This window comes from Fringilla coelebs (assembly GCF_963513975.1).
Source record: "Fringilla coelebs genome assembly, chromosome: 23".
Lineage (NCBI taxonomy): Eukaryota > Metazoa > Chordata > Aves > Passeriformes > Fringillidae > Fringilla > Fringilla coelebs.
Window position 1 is genome coordinate 5,474,566 of NC_140049.1, and position 10,474 is coordinate 5,485,039.

The 10,474-nt window shown below is 56.4% G+C and overlaps 1 protein-coding gene across 1 annotated transcript in view; it reads left to right on the forward strand.

Annotated features, from left to right (window-relative positions):
- Window positions 1-10,124, forward strand: part of LOC311162402 (receptor-type tyrosine-protein phosphatase V-like) — a gene marked incomplete at its 5' end in the record, with an annotated part of 39,411 nt that extends 29,287 nt beyond the window's left edge. Inside the window, 10 exons of the mRNA XM_084220732.1 lie at window positions 976-1,111; window positions 1,574-1,653; window positions 2,320-2,407; window positions 2,842-2,932; window positions 3,560-3,636; window positions 5,644-5,778; window positions 6,188-6,310; window positions 6,748-6,905; window positions 7,630-7,765; window positions 9,970-10,124. Coding sequence (XP_084076858.1) covers window positions 976-1,111; window positions 1,574-1,653; window positions 2,320-2,407; window positions 2,842-2,932; window positions 3,560-3,636; window positions 5,644-5,778; window positions 6,188-6,310; window positions 6,748-6,905; window positions 7,630-7,765; window positions 9,970-10,029 — 1,084 coding nt within the window. The 3' untranslated portion in view covers window positions 10,030-10,124. The remainder of the gene's footprint in view (window positions 1-975; window positions 1,112-1,573; window positions 1,654-2,319; window positions 2,408-2,841; window positions 2,933-3,559; window positions 3,637-5,643; window positions 5,779-6,187; window positions 6,311-6,747; window positions 6,906-7,629; window positions 7,766-9,969) is intronic.
- Between the last annotated feature and the right edge of the window lie 350 nt (window positions 10,125-10,474).

Consider the following 10,474-nt stretch of genomic DNA (forward strand, 5'->3'; position numbering starts at 1 on the left):
GAGGGAAAGCCCAGGAGGCACAGCTGGAGTCTCCTGCTCAGTGTTGAGGAGTCCAGGTCTGCTGGCCCCAGCTCCAGGGTGTGGGGCAGTGTGGGGACCCAGCACATTCCTCTTGCTGCCCTGGGGGATTCCAGACCCTGGCAGGGGGCTCAGAGACCTTGGCATGGAGTCAAAAACACCTGTGCCTTTGATTTTAGCCCATGGAAACAATTACCAACTTTGTGTGAAGATTTACAAACCACAAGAGTTTGAGTAGAATGATAGTGAATTTGTCACTGGGTGAAAAAGTAGAATTTTGGGGATTTAGAATGGGGGTTCAAGAGGCAAGCTGGAGGAATTTGGGCATGTCCTGTCCTCCTCCTCCGTCTTCTCCTCCGTCTTCTCCTCCGTCTTCTCCTCCGTCTTCTCCTCCGTCTTCTCCTCCGTCTTCTCCTCCGTCTTCTCCTCCGTCTTCTCCTCCGTCTTCTCCTCCGTCTTCTCCTCCGTCTTCTGCTGTGAAGGTGACACTTTTAGATTGGTTTAGAGTAGAGACAGACTGTCTAACAGAGGTGATAGGTATTGGAAAATTATTGTAAATAAAGTACCCGTAGTTTGTAGTGTAAAAAGCCAACACCACCCCAAGGGCAGGGACTGTGCCACAACCCAACCTGCTGGACAGATCTCAGCAGGTCAGAGAAAGAATGGAATAGATAAGGGAAAAAAAACCCTGAAAAGCAGAACTGATGAATCTCAGTTTCTTCAGTTGCAGGGCTGGAGAAAAGACTTTCTGATTCCTGGGGGGTCATCTCAGCCACAGAGCCCCGAGAGGGCAGGGGGAGGTGGTCAGCCCCAGCCCAGGGCAGCCGGGTGCTCCTCAGCCCCATTCCCTGCTGGAACAGTGCCTGGGTGCCCAGGGAGCAGCTTTGGGAGCAGCCCAGCAGCAGGAGGGAGGCAGGGCTGTCAGGCTGGTTTAACCCTTTCTGTCCCTGCCCCCAGTGCTGGCGTGGGCCGCACGGGCACCTTCATTGCCCTGGACCGGCTGCTGCAGCAGATGAGGCAGGAGAAGGTGGTGGACATCTTTGGTGTGGTTTACTCCTTGAGGATGAGTCGGTACCTGATGATTCAGACACTGGTGAGATCTCTGCTCCCTCTTTCCCCTCACTTAGTTCTGTTGAAGTTCACAGGGCTGGCAGCTGGATGAGCTGGCCAGCCAGCCCCAGCCCCCCAGGCTGCTCCTCAGCCTGTCACTGCCATCCTCCTGCTGAAAGCAGCAGCTCAGCTGGAGTGGAAATTGCTGGGGGGGTCTTCAGCTGCTTCATGCCCTGCTAGACCCACAACAGCAACAGTCTTAGAGACCTCCCAGGAGGCTCAGAAACACCCTGGAGCGCTGAGGAACAGGATCAGGCCCTTTGCAGGCAGTTCTTAACTCACACCATGCTGTTGGTCTGTGATGCTCCCCAGGCTGTCTCCTATCTCCAGTCCCTGGGGCTGGGACAAGGTGTCAGCATTGCCCTTCAGGAGAGGGACCAGAGCCCCCTCTGGTGCTGTCTCTGCAGTGTCATGGTCTGTGTTCCTCTCTGCCTTTGCCTTCCAGTCCCAGTACATTTTCCTGCACAGCTGCATTCTGGACAAGATCTTGGAGGAGCCTCTCCTGGATTTATCAGGGACACAGAGGTAAGGCCCTGCTGTGCTTTGCCACTCTGCCCACCCTGATCACAGCCCCTCCCAGTGAGCCTTGGCTGCAGGACAGAAGGACAGGAAGCCCAGCAGCCATCCCAGCTGCTGCTGTGGGTGGGTTATTCCTGCAGCACAGAACAAAGTGCAGTCTCCTGGGCACACCAACACCAGAGATGTGCAGAGCTGTCCTGGGGAAGGCATTTCCCTCAGCCTCTGACCTCCCAGCCCACAGACATGCCCTAGAGATCTGTAAAATTGGAGAGGCTCGTGGCAGCTGGGTGACCTTGGGATGTGCTCCTGATGGAGGCCAAGAGGATAGAGCAGGGTCCAGCTGGGCATGGCTTTGACCACCTATCTCACTGTGCTGGGGTTACATCTGGAGGTCATGCACTTGTCTTTGTGGTCAGATTGTCTCCTCCCTCATGCAGAACAGGATGTCCTTGTCCTTGCTGCCTCTTGGGAATGTGCCCAGGGCTGTGCCACCCCTGAGACCTGCCTCTGTTTAGGGGAGAGCAGGTTGTCACAGGCTGGGCTGGGAGCCTGGGAGCCCCCTGGCATTTGAGGAGTGAAGGTCTGCTCACAGCCCTGTCACCTGCTGCAGGCACAGCCTGGCTGCTGCTCAGTGAGCTCAGCCTCACCCTTGTGCCCTGACTCTCTCCCCAGGTCCTGCCCCATCCCACTGAAGAGCTTTGCCCAGCACTGTGCCCAGAAGGCAGCCAAGTCCCACATGGGCTTCCTGAGGGAGTATGAGGTGAGAGCTGGCCTGGGCAGGTGCAGGGGCTGCTGCCAGGGCTGTGTGTGCTGAGGGGACCTGGGCAGTGACTGAACCTGCTGGGGCTGGAGGACACCCTGTAAGTGCCTCCTGAGTGGGTCCCATGCCCCAGTTCCCTGGGTGTTCTGGCAGTGTCCCCTCTCCATGGCATTGCATGCCCAGGCACACAGCTCCCTCCTGCATTCTGCACTGCTCAGGGTCTGTCCACCAACCCCTCCCTCCCAGGTGCCCTCTCCTGACAGCATGGCACAGCCCTGGCAGCCCACTGCAGAGCTGCTCCCGTGGCTGTGCTGCTCAGGCTGCTGCCTGTGCTGCCACGATCCCTCTGCTGAGTCCAGGAGTCCTCAGGAGGCCCTGGTTCCTCCTGTCCTGACCCTTCCCTCTCTGCCTCCTCCACTCTCTCACCCTGGCAGGCTCTCCTGGAGGTTGTCAAGGAAGAAGCCAGCTCTGCATCACCATCTTCAGGCAGCCAGCAGGCACGGCCCTCCTCCAGCATCCTGCCCTGTAAGTTCTGGGACAGCTTGCATCCTCTTCCCTCCTGCCCCTTCCCCTCCCCTGTGGAGCCAGGCTGGATCAGGACCAGTAGTCCAGAGCATAAGAAAGTATTTTGAGGCTTTGGTGACTCCCCCAGAAGGTTATCAAGGTGTTTGGGATGGAGTATGTGGTGCTTGGGACTGGGAGAAAAGGGAGAGAAGGAAAAGCCTGGAGTAGGAAAAGGGGAAATCCTATTGCTGTTTTCAGCTACCTGTGGGAAGGCACAGGGAATTCATGGAGTCTTCTCAGAGGTGTGCCATGGAGGGACAAGAGACAAGGGGGAGGTTTGGGAGGGCAGTCCAACTCAGTAGAAGGAATAGTGAATTTCCATGGAGGTGGTCAAACCCTGGAGCAGAGGCCCAGAGGGCTCACAGGCAGCCTTGGAGGGAGCAGATCTCCACTGGCTCAGACACTGAGTGAGCTGCACTACAGGAGCAGGGATGGAGAGCTGTCCTGTGGGAGCCAACAGGCTGGAGATGAGCACTGCAGGAGGTAGAAATGGTGAAGGAAGGACTGGGTTTGTGTGGCAGTCAGTCTGCAAAAGCTGTCTGAGCTCAGGAGTGCCTCGAGTCCCTGCAGCTGCTGCTCTCCTTGCAGATGATCGCTCCAGGGTGAAGTTCTCCCTGCTGGAGCAGGGCCCTCTCTCAGGACTGCTGCAGGTCTGGCGTGTCCCGGTGAGTCCCACCCTGTAAGAGCCTGAGTGAGAGCTGTGGGACTGCAGGCTGCTCTCCAAAATGCAGTTTGTCACATCCAGCAGTCCAGGGTGGTGGGTGACAGAGCTGTGCCCACAGCTGTCAGCTCCAGCTGCAGGCAGGCCTGGAGACCCTTTGGGTTTGTTACAATGCATTCTAGACTTTTCTTTGCTGAGCCTCTTAATGCACTAGAACCAATCTATACCTTGACTGTTACCTATAGCCTGTCATAACTGCTATCATTACCATATTCATGTCACTGTTCTCCAATCACTCACAGTCAGTACATTACAGTTTAAGCCAGAAGTTGTTTTTCAGTTTTCTTGCAGTGGAAAATTCTGAGACCTTTTTTCTCCTTGCCACATTTGCTGATTTCTTTGCCTGTGCTATCTTTCTGCTTGGTGAAAACATCTTCTTGTTTGGGGTGGGTTTATCCTTTGCTCTAAGTCATAAAATCCCCTTCTAACTAATATCCCCTTTGCCTCCTTGGTTACCCAGTAAGACTGGCTCAGGAGTTCTTTTCTTCTATATCAAAACTTGCTTCCATCTCTATTGCTTCATCAGATTCTACATTCAAAAATCTTTCTGCTAGACATACATATCTGTGAGACTTTCTTGTCAAACTTTCATCCTTCCCAACATCACCCCCAGCAGCAGCACCCACCCTGTGCTATCCTGGCTGTGCTCCTGCTCTTCTCCACTGCTCCCTGTCACTGTGGTCTGTGGGATTCACATTCTCTGAACCTGAGAGAAGCAGTGAGAGAAGCAGAGAAAAGAATGATCAAAGCAATTCTTATCTCATTGGCTGCTCCTGTGTTGTGCCACAGTAGAATGCAATATGGAGGTGTCTTGGTTTGGAAAGCCAGGTGCCTGCTAAGGAAGACAGGAGCTTCTTCTGAAATGCAGAATTCAAACCTTCCCCACCCCTCCGAATTGCAATGAATTTTAAATTAAGGGGCTCTCAGGCAAAAAATATGGGAGCAGGAAATAACAGTTCTTTAACAGGGAAGGGAAAAAAATAAAAAGATAAAATAAACAATGCAGTAAACTAAAACAACATTGACAGAGCCAGAGCACAGCCTGGCACCCTGTGGGTCAGGGTGCTGGCAGCAGCACCATTGGAATTGTGGCTGCAGGCCTCCTGCAGTGCCAGGGGTGGTTCTGCTGGAGCAGGGATCCTGGAGAAAGGTGCAGAATCCTCTGGAGATCCAGGGGCAGAGGCAGCTGCTGCTCCTCTGGGAATCCAGTGGAGAAGCCGTGCTGGTGTTCCAGAATCTCCAGATTATATCTGGGTAGGAATGCTTGGCTCCTCCCTCTGGGCTCACATCTCCCAGTGGGATGCTGTAGCTCTTATCAGCCATGCAGTGATGTTCAATGGCCTCTTATCAGCAGGTGTCTGCCCAGAGGGAGGAGTGATTGTGATCACTCAGAGAGAGAGATAAGGCAAACTGCCCACTCCATGCAGATGGTAATATGACACATCCTGCCCTGCAGTCTGGAACAGGAGGTTGTTTACCCACAGTGATGGTGTTTTGTTTCCTTGGCCCATCAGGGCAGAGCACTGAGCAGGCTGTCAGTCAGCAGACAGTCATGAGATTCTGGGCAGTTGAGTTGATTTGGGTGCTTGTGCAGATTCAGTTTAGATGTAATGTAACATAGTGCAATACACTATAGAATAATATAGTATAAAAAAGTAATTAATTAGCCTTCTGATATCAATAGAGTCAGATACATCATTCCTCCCAGGTGTCAGGCCAAAATATCACCAGCAGTGGTCCTGTGTGGAGAAGAGGGGACTGCAGGCTCTGAGGACATCCCTTCCCTCCCCTGCCCAGTTTGGGCTGTCCTCACCTGCCTCCCTTGGTGCTTTCCCTTCTCTCCTTGCCCCCTGATCTGCTGAGCTCTCTGCTCTCCCTGACCATTTCTGCAGCCACCTGGGCCAGCTGAGCCCCCTCTCCAGCAGGAGTGACATTCCCATTCCCCACCCAGGGCTGCAGCTCCAGCAGGGACTACCTGGCTGTCCATGGCCCAGACAAGCTGACCATGGAGGACTTCTGGACCCTGGTGTGGGAGCAGGATGTTCACACAATCCTCACACTTGTGCCGTGGCAGGAGAAGGGGGAGGTAAGGCACTGTGCCCACCTGTGCCATGGCAGAGGGGGAATCTGTTCAGGGCAGAGCTCTCAACTCCTCACTGCCTCCTGAGCTCTGGGTGCAGACCCAGCCTAGCTAAAGCTGAACCTTTCCTGTGCCCAGGTGCTCCACAGCTTGTCCTGGGAGACAGGTTCTGTTCTGGCTGGGCAGATTCCAGCTCAGAGCTCTGGGCAGAGCTGCCAGGCAGCTCTGGGTTGCCACCTGAGCTGGCTCAACCTGCTGGTGTTGCTGGAACTCCCTCAGGTTTTAGTGGGGGTGAATGGACATGGAGAGATGCTGGGAGTGCTCTTGGTGCAGCCCCAGCACAGACCCCAGAGATGGTGCCTGGTATGACAGACAATGCCCACCAACAAAAAGCCAAATTTCTGCTTGCACACAGGTCCCAGGTGAGGTGTGCTGGCCCCTGGAAGGAGACTCTCTCTGCATGAAGACACTGACCATCCAGTGTGACACAGAGAAGCTTGTCTCAGGATGGAGATGCACCCAGCTCAGACTGAAACACGTGTGTGTCCGTGGGGCTGTCCTGGCTCCCACCTCCTGTAGGGGCTGAAGGGGCTGAAAGGTCTGTGGGAATTATCCAGAGTGCCAGCAGTTCACAAATGCTGGAGTGAGTCTGGATTGCAACATCCAGAGCTGAGTGGACACAGGAGATACATGGGAGAAGTCCTGGGGTCCTGGGGGCTGAGGGGTCTGTCTGAGCCTTTTGAAGTTCTCAGTTCCCTCTCCAGGAGCAATCCAGGGTGCTGTGGGGAAGGAGAGCAGGTTGCCAGAGTGGGTGGTGGGCAGTGCCCCAGCAGAGATGCCTGGACAGCTTTCCAGAAGCTGGCAGAAAGTTCAGGGAAGCCTCAGAGAGCCTAAGCATGGGATAGCTGGGGCTGCTCTGCATCCAGACTCACCCATCCCTCCCCAGTACCCACATCAGCTCTTTGTGTCTCACAGGAGAAGAAGGCAAAGGAGAGGCAGGTGCAGAGGTTCCTGTACACACTCTGGAGCAGCAAGAAGCAGCCTGATGTGCAGAGCCTGGTGGAGCTGCTGGGGGCTGTCAGACGGGGCAGCCCCCCCCGCAGGAGAGGGGGTCCTGTCCTGCTGCACTGCAGGTACCCCAGGCTGCACCTGCACCCAGAGCCAGCACAGTGCCTTGGCATGCCAAAATCTGTCTCAGTTTGAAAAGCCAGGTGTCTGTTAAGGAGGGCAGGAGCCTTCCTTGAAATGGAGAATGTAAAATGTAACCCACCCCCCCGCCCCTTCAAATTATTACAACTTTGAAATTAAGGGGCTCTCAGGCAAAGATATGGGAGCAGGAATAACAGTTCTTTACTAGGAAAATTAATAATACAAATGCAACAGTACAAACAAACAAACAAAACCACTGCCAGAGTGAGAGCAGTCCCTGCCCCCTGTCTGTCAGGGTGGTGGCACAGCCCCATCCCATGGGGGCTCAGCCCTCCTGCAGTGCCAGCTGTGGCTCTGCTGCAGCAGGATCCTGCACAAGGGGGGAGTTTTCCTCTGCAGCTCCAGGGCTGCTGGAGATGGGCCATGCCCTGGGTCCGTGGGAGCCAGTGGAAGTTCTGAGCCTGGGAGGTCACAGTGCTCTGCCAGGGGCTGGGGGAAGGCAGGGCAAACAGGGCTGGGCTGGGGGAGCCTGGGTGGAGCAGGCATTGCCAGGCTGATGTGCCCAGGCCATCCCTGCTGGGAGCAGCCCACACTTGCACACACAGAACTCACAGTCCCACAGTGCCCACATGGCTCCTTGCACTGGTGCCCCCCTCCAGAGGGGTTCAGCTCAGCCTGGCATCAGTGACCCCCCCTTGTCCCCTGCAGTGGTGACATGAGCCAGATGGGGACCCTGATCTCCCTGGACTGCCTGCTGCACCAGATGAAAGCTGAGAGAACCGTGGACATCTACGGCGTGAGCCTGCAGCTGGCCAGGAGCTGCTGCCTCCTGACCCCGACTCTGGTAGGTGGGAAGGGAGTGGGGTGGGCAGGGTGCAGCAGAGTCTTCTGCTGACCTGCCTGGAGTGGCAGCATCCTGCCCACTCCTGGGTGCTCCCTGCTGCCTGTCCTGCCTCAGCAGGGATTTACTTTGGGCTCCTTCCCCACCCTGTGGCTCTGCCAGCCACCAAGGGCTGAGGGCACTGACTTTTCCCAGGCAAGAGTTTTCCCCCTGCTGGGTTCTGAGTTAAGATCAGTAAAATTGCATGTGAACTCACAGTAAATAAAGCACTCTCCCCATTGCACTCGAGGGAGAGTGGAGCACTTGTGTCACCCTACACAACCTGCCTGCTCCCCCCCTGGCTCCTGGGCATGGCTGCCAGCCTGGGACCCAGAGCCTGCTGGCTGTCCCTTGGCCAGCACCTTTCCTGCTGCAACCCCCAGAGCCTGGTGTCACAGCTGAGGCTGCCTGCCAGGGGGCCAGTGGGACACAGTGCCACGTACAGGTGCCCTGTGGGCTGCAGCACTGTCTGATGGGGCTGTTCTGTGCCAGCCCAGCCCTGGTGTGCCAGCCCTGGTGGCTGCTTGTGGCACCAGTGCCCCTGGCCATGCTTCAGTCGCTGCAGCTGCTGAGTGAGCTGATGCCCAGCCCTGGAAACACTCCCCACAGGGCACAGCAGAACTGGGGAAGATCTCTTCAAGGCTTCCCAGCTGCACAGCCTCCTTCAAGAAGCTAATTACATTCTTAATTAATGTGAACCATGTGTGTGGTGGGAGCCAGAGCAGGGCCAGGCGTTCGCTGCCCCTCTTCAGAGCCCTTTGTGCTCCCGCAGCGCCCGGCCCTGCAGGGACACAATTCCCCATCAAGGCACAGCACGGGCCCATCAAACGCTGCTGTCCTGCTGAAGGGGGGCAGCAGAGGAGCTGCTTCCCCTCAGAGCAGCAGGGCTGCCCTCCAGCCTCCTCCACCCCTCTGGGGTTGGCCAGCTCCCCTTTGTGTCTGGCGGGGTCAGCGGCTGCTGCCGTGCTGGAGGCATCGGATTTTGGGGGGAAGCAAGGGGGAAGGTGAACCTTTGATGGATATTCAGGGCTAACTGTCAGATATTAAGCACCACCAGCTCCAGCACGGTGCCTGTCCCAGGGGATGTGTTCTTGCATGTGGCCAGTCACTGAGTGTGCCTGGGCTGTCACAGCCCTGGGCCGTCCCTGCCCGTTTCACAATCAGACCTGACTCGCTGCAGACACTCTGTGACCCTGAGCCTCAGCCATTGTGTGCTCACCCTTGGTGAGGCTGAGCCCCCAGCACAGGGAGGAGGCTCCTCGTGACTTGTGGCTCAGCCAGAGCATTAATGAGCTCTGGGGAATGCTGCTGGGGCCCCTCTGCAGCCCTAATCCCCCTGGCCACGCCACGTGATTCCAGCCCACACCATGTGCTGGCTGGCCTTGCCTCCAGCTCTGTGCCCCGAGTACAGCCCCACTTATCCTCCTCACATCTTGCCTGCTCAGTCCTGGGTTTGTGGCCTGGTGTCACTGTGGGGCAGAACCTCATTTCAAACACAGGGACCTCAGGGCTCACACTTGGACCCGATGGATCAGTTTGGTGATACTGAAAAGAGACAAACAATGCAGCTGGGCTCAACCCACACAGGTCCTTCTGTACCTCTGTGAGCCTGCAAGCATCTGCCCTGCTCTGCTGCCAGCTCCTGGCTCTGGTGCACTGGGACTGCACCAAGGGAAACTCCTGGTCCAGGGTGTTCCCCATTTTCCCTTGGTGTCTCAGTGTACCAGAGTCAGGAGCTGGCAGCAGACAGGGCAGATGCTGGTCCAGGGGTCTTCCCTCCTGCCCCAGGTCACTGCCACAGCCCAAACCTCCAGCCCCATGCCCTGCACATCTCTGGACTTGCTCTTTGCTCTTGTTTCAGATGCAAACACCACAGCACATCCAAAAGCTACTGGGGCCCTTGGAGGGGAAGCCAAGTGAAATTGTTCCTCTGCAGCTTGGATGGGATGTTCCTCTCAGCCCCATCACAGGGGATGAGGAAGGGGAAACTAGCATGGTAGAACAGGCTTGGGTGGCTGTGGTGACACAGTACCACCATGGGGAGACCAAATCCTGCTCTGCTACCACACACTGCTCCTTAATTAGGATTTTTTAAAGCAAACTGCAAGGTCAATCTGTGACCTGGATGTGTCTGTCAGAAACCTGACTCTGACCTTTCTCTCTTGCAGGACCAGTACATTTTCCTGTACAGCTGCATCCAGGACATCATGGCTCAGAACCAGCCCTAACACCACCCTGCCCTTCTGGCACCTTCTGCCTGGTCCTGTGCAGAGCTGGGGGCTGCTGGGGCACCGTGGGGCTCCTGGCACAGAGGAGCCCTGCAGGAGCAGTGACTCCCTGGGCAGTGTCCCCAGCGTGGTGCCAGCTGTGACTGCTGGACACAGGGACAGTGTCCTGCCACCCTCCACTGCAGCCTCTTGGTGCACACACGGCGAGGGGCTGCGCAGGATCCTCTCCTCTTCTGGGGATCTCCTGACATTTCTGGTGCCTGCAGGGCTCTCTGCCCCCTCAGTGCCCACTGTGGGGCTCTGTGATGCCTCTGAGCCCACCGTGGGCAGGTGCCCCTGGGCTCTCAGGTGTGCTGTGGGCTCAGCCCTGGGAGCTGCCTTGTCTCAGCTGGAGTGGCCTTAGGTACAAACAATAAAGAGCCCTAGGAAGGTGTGTGCTTGTAAG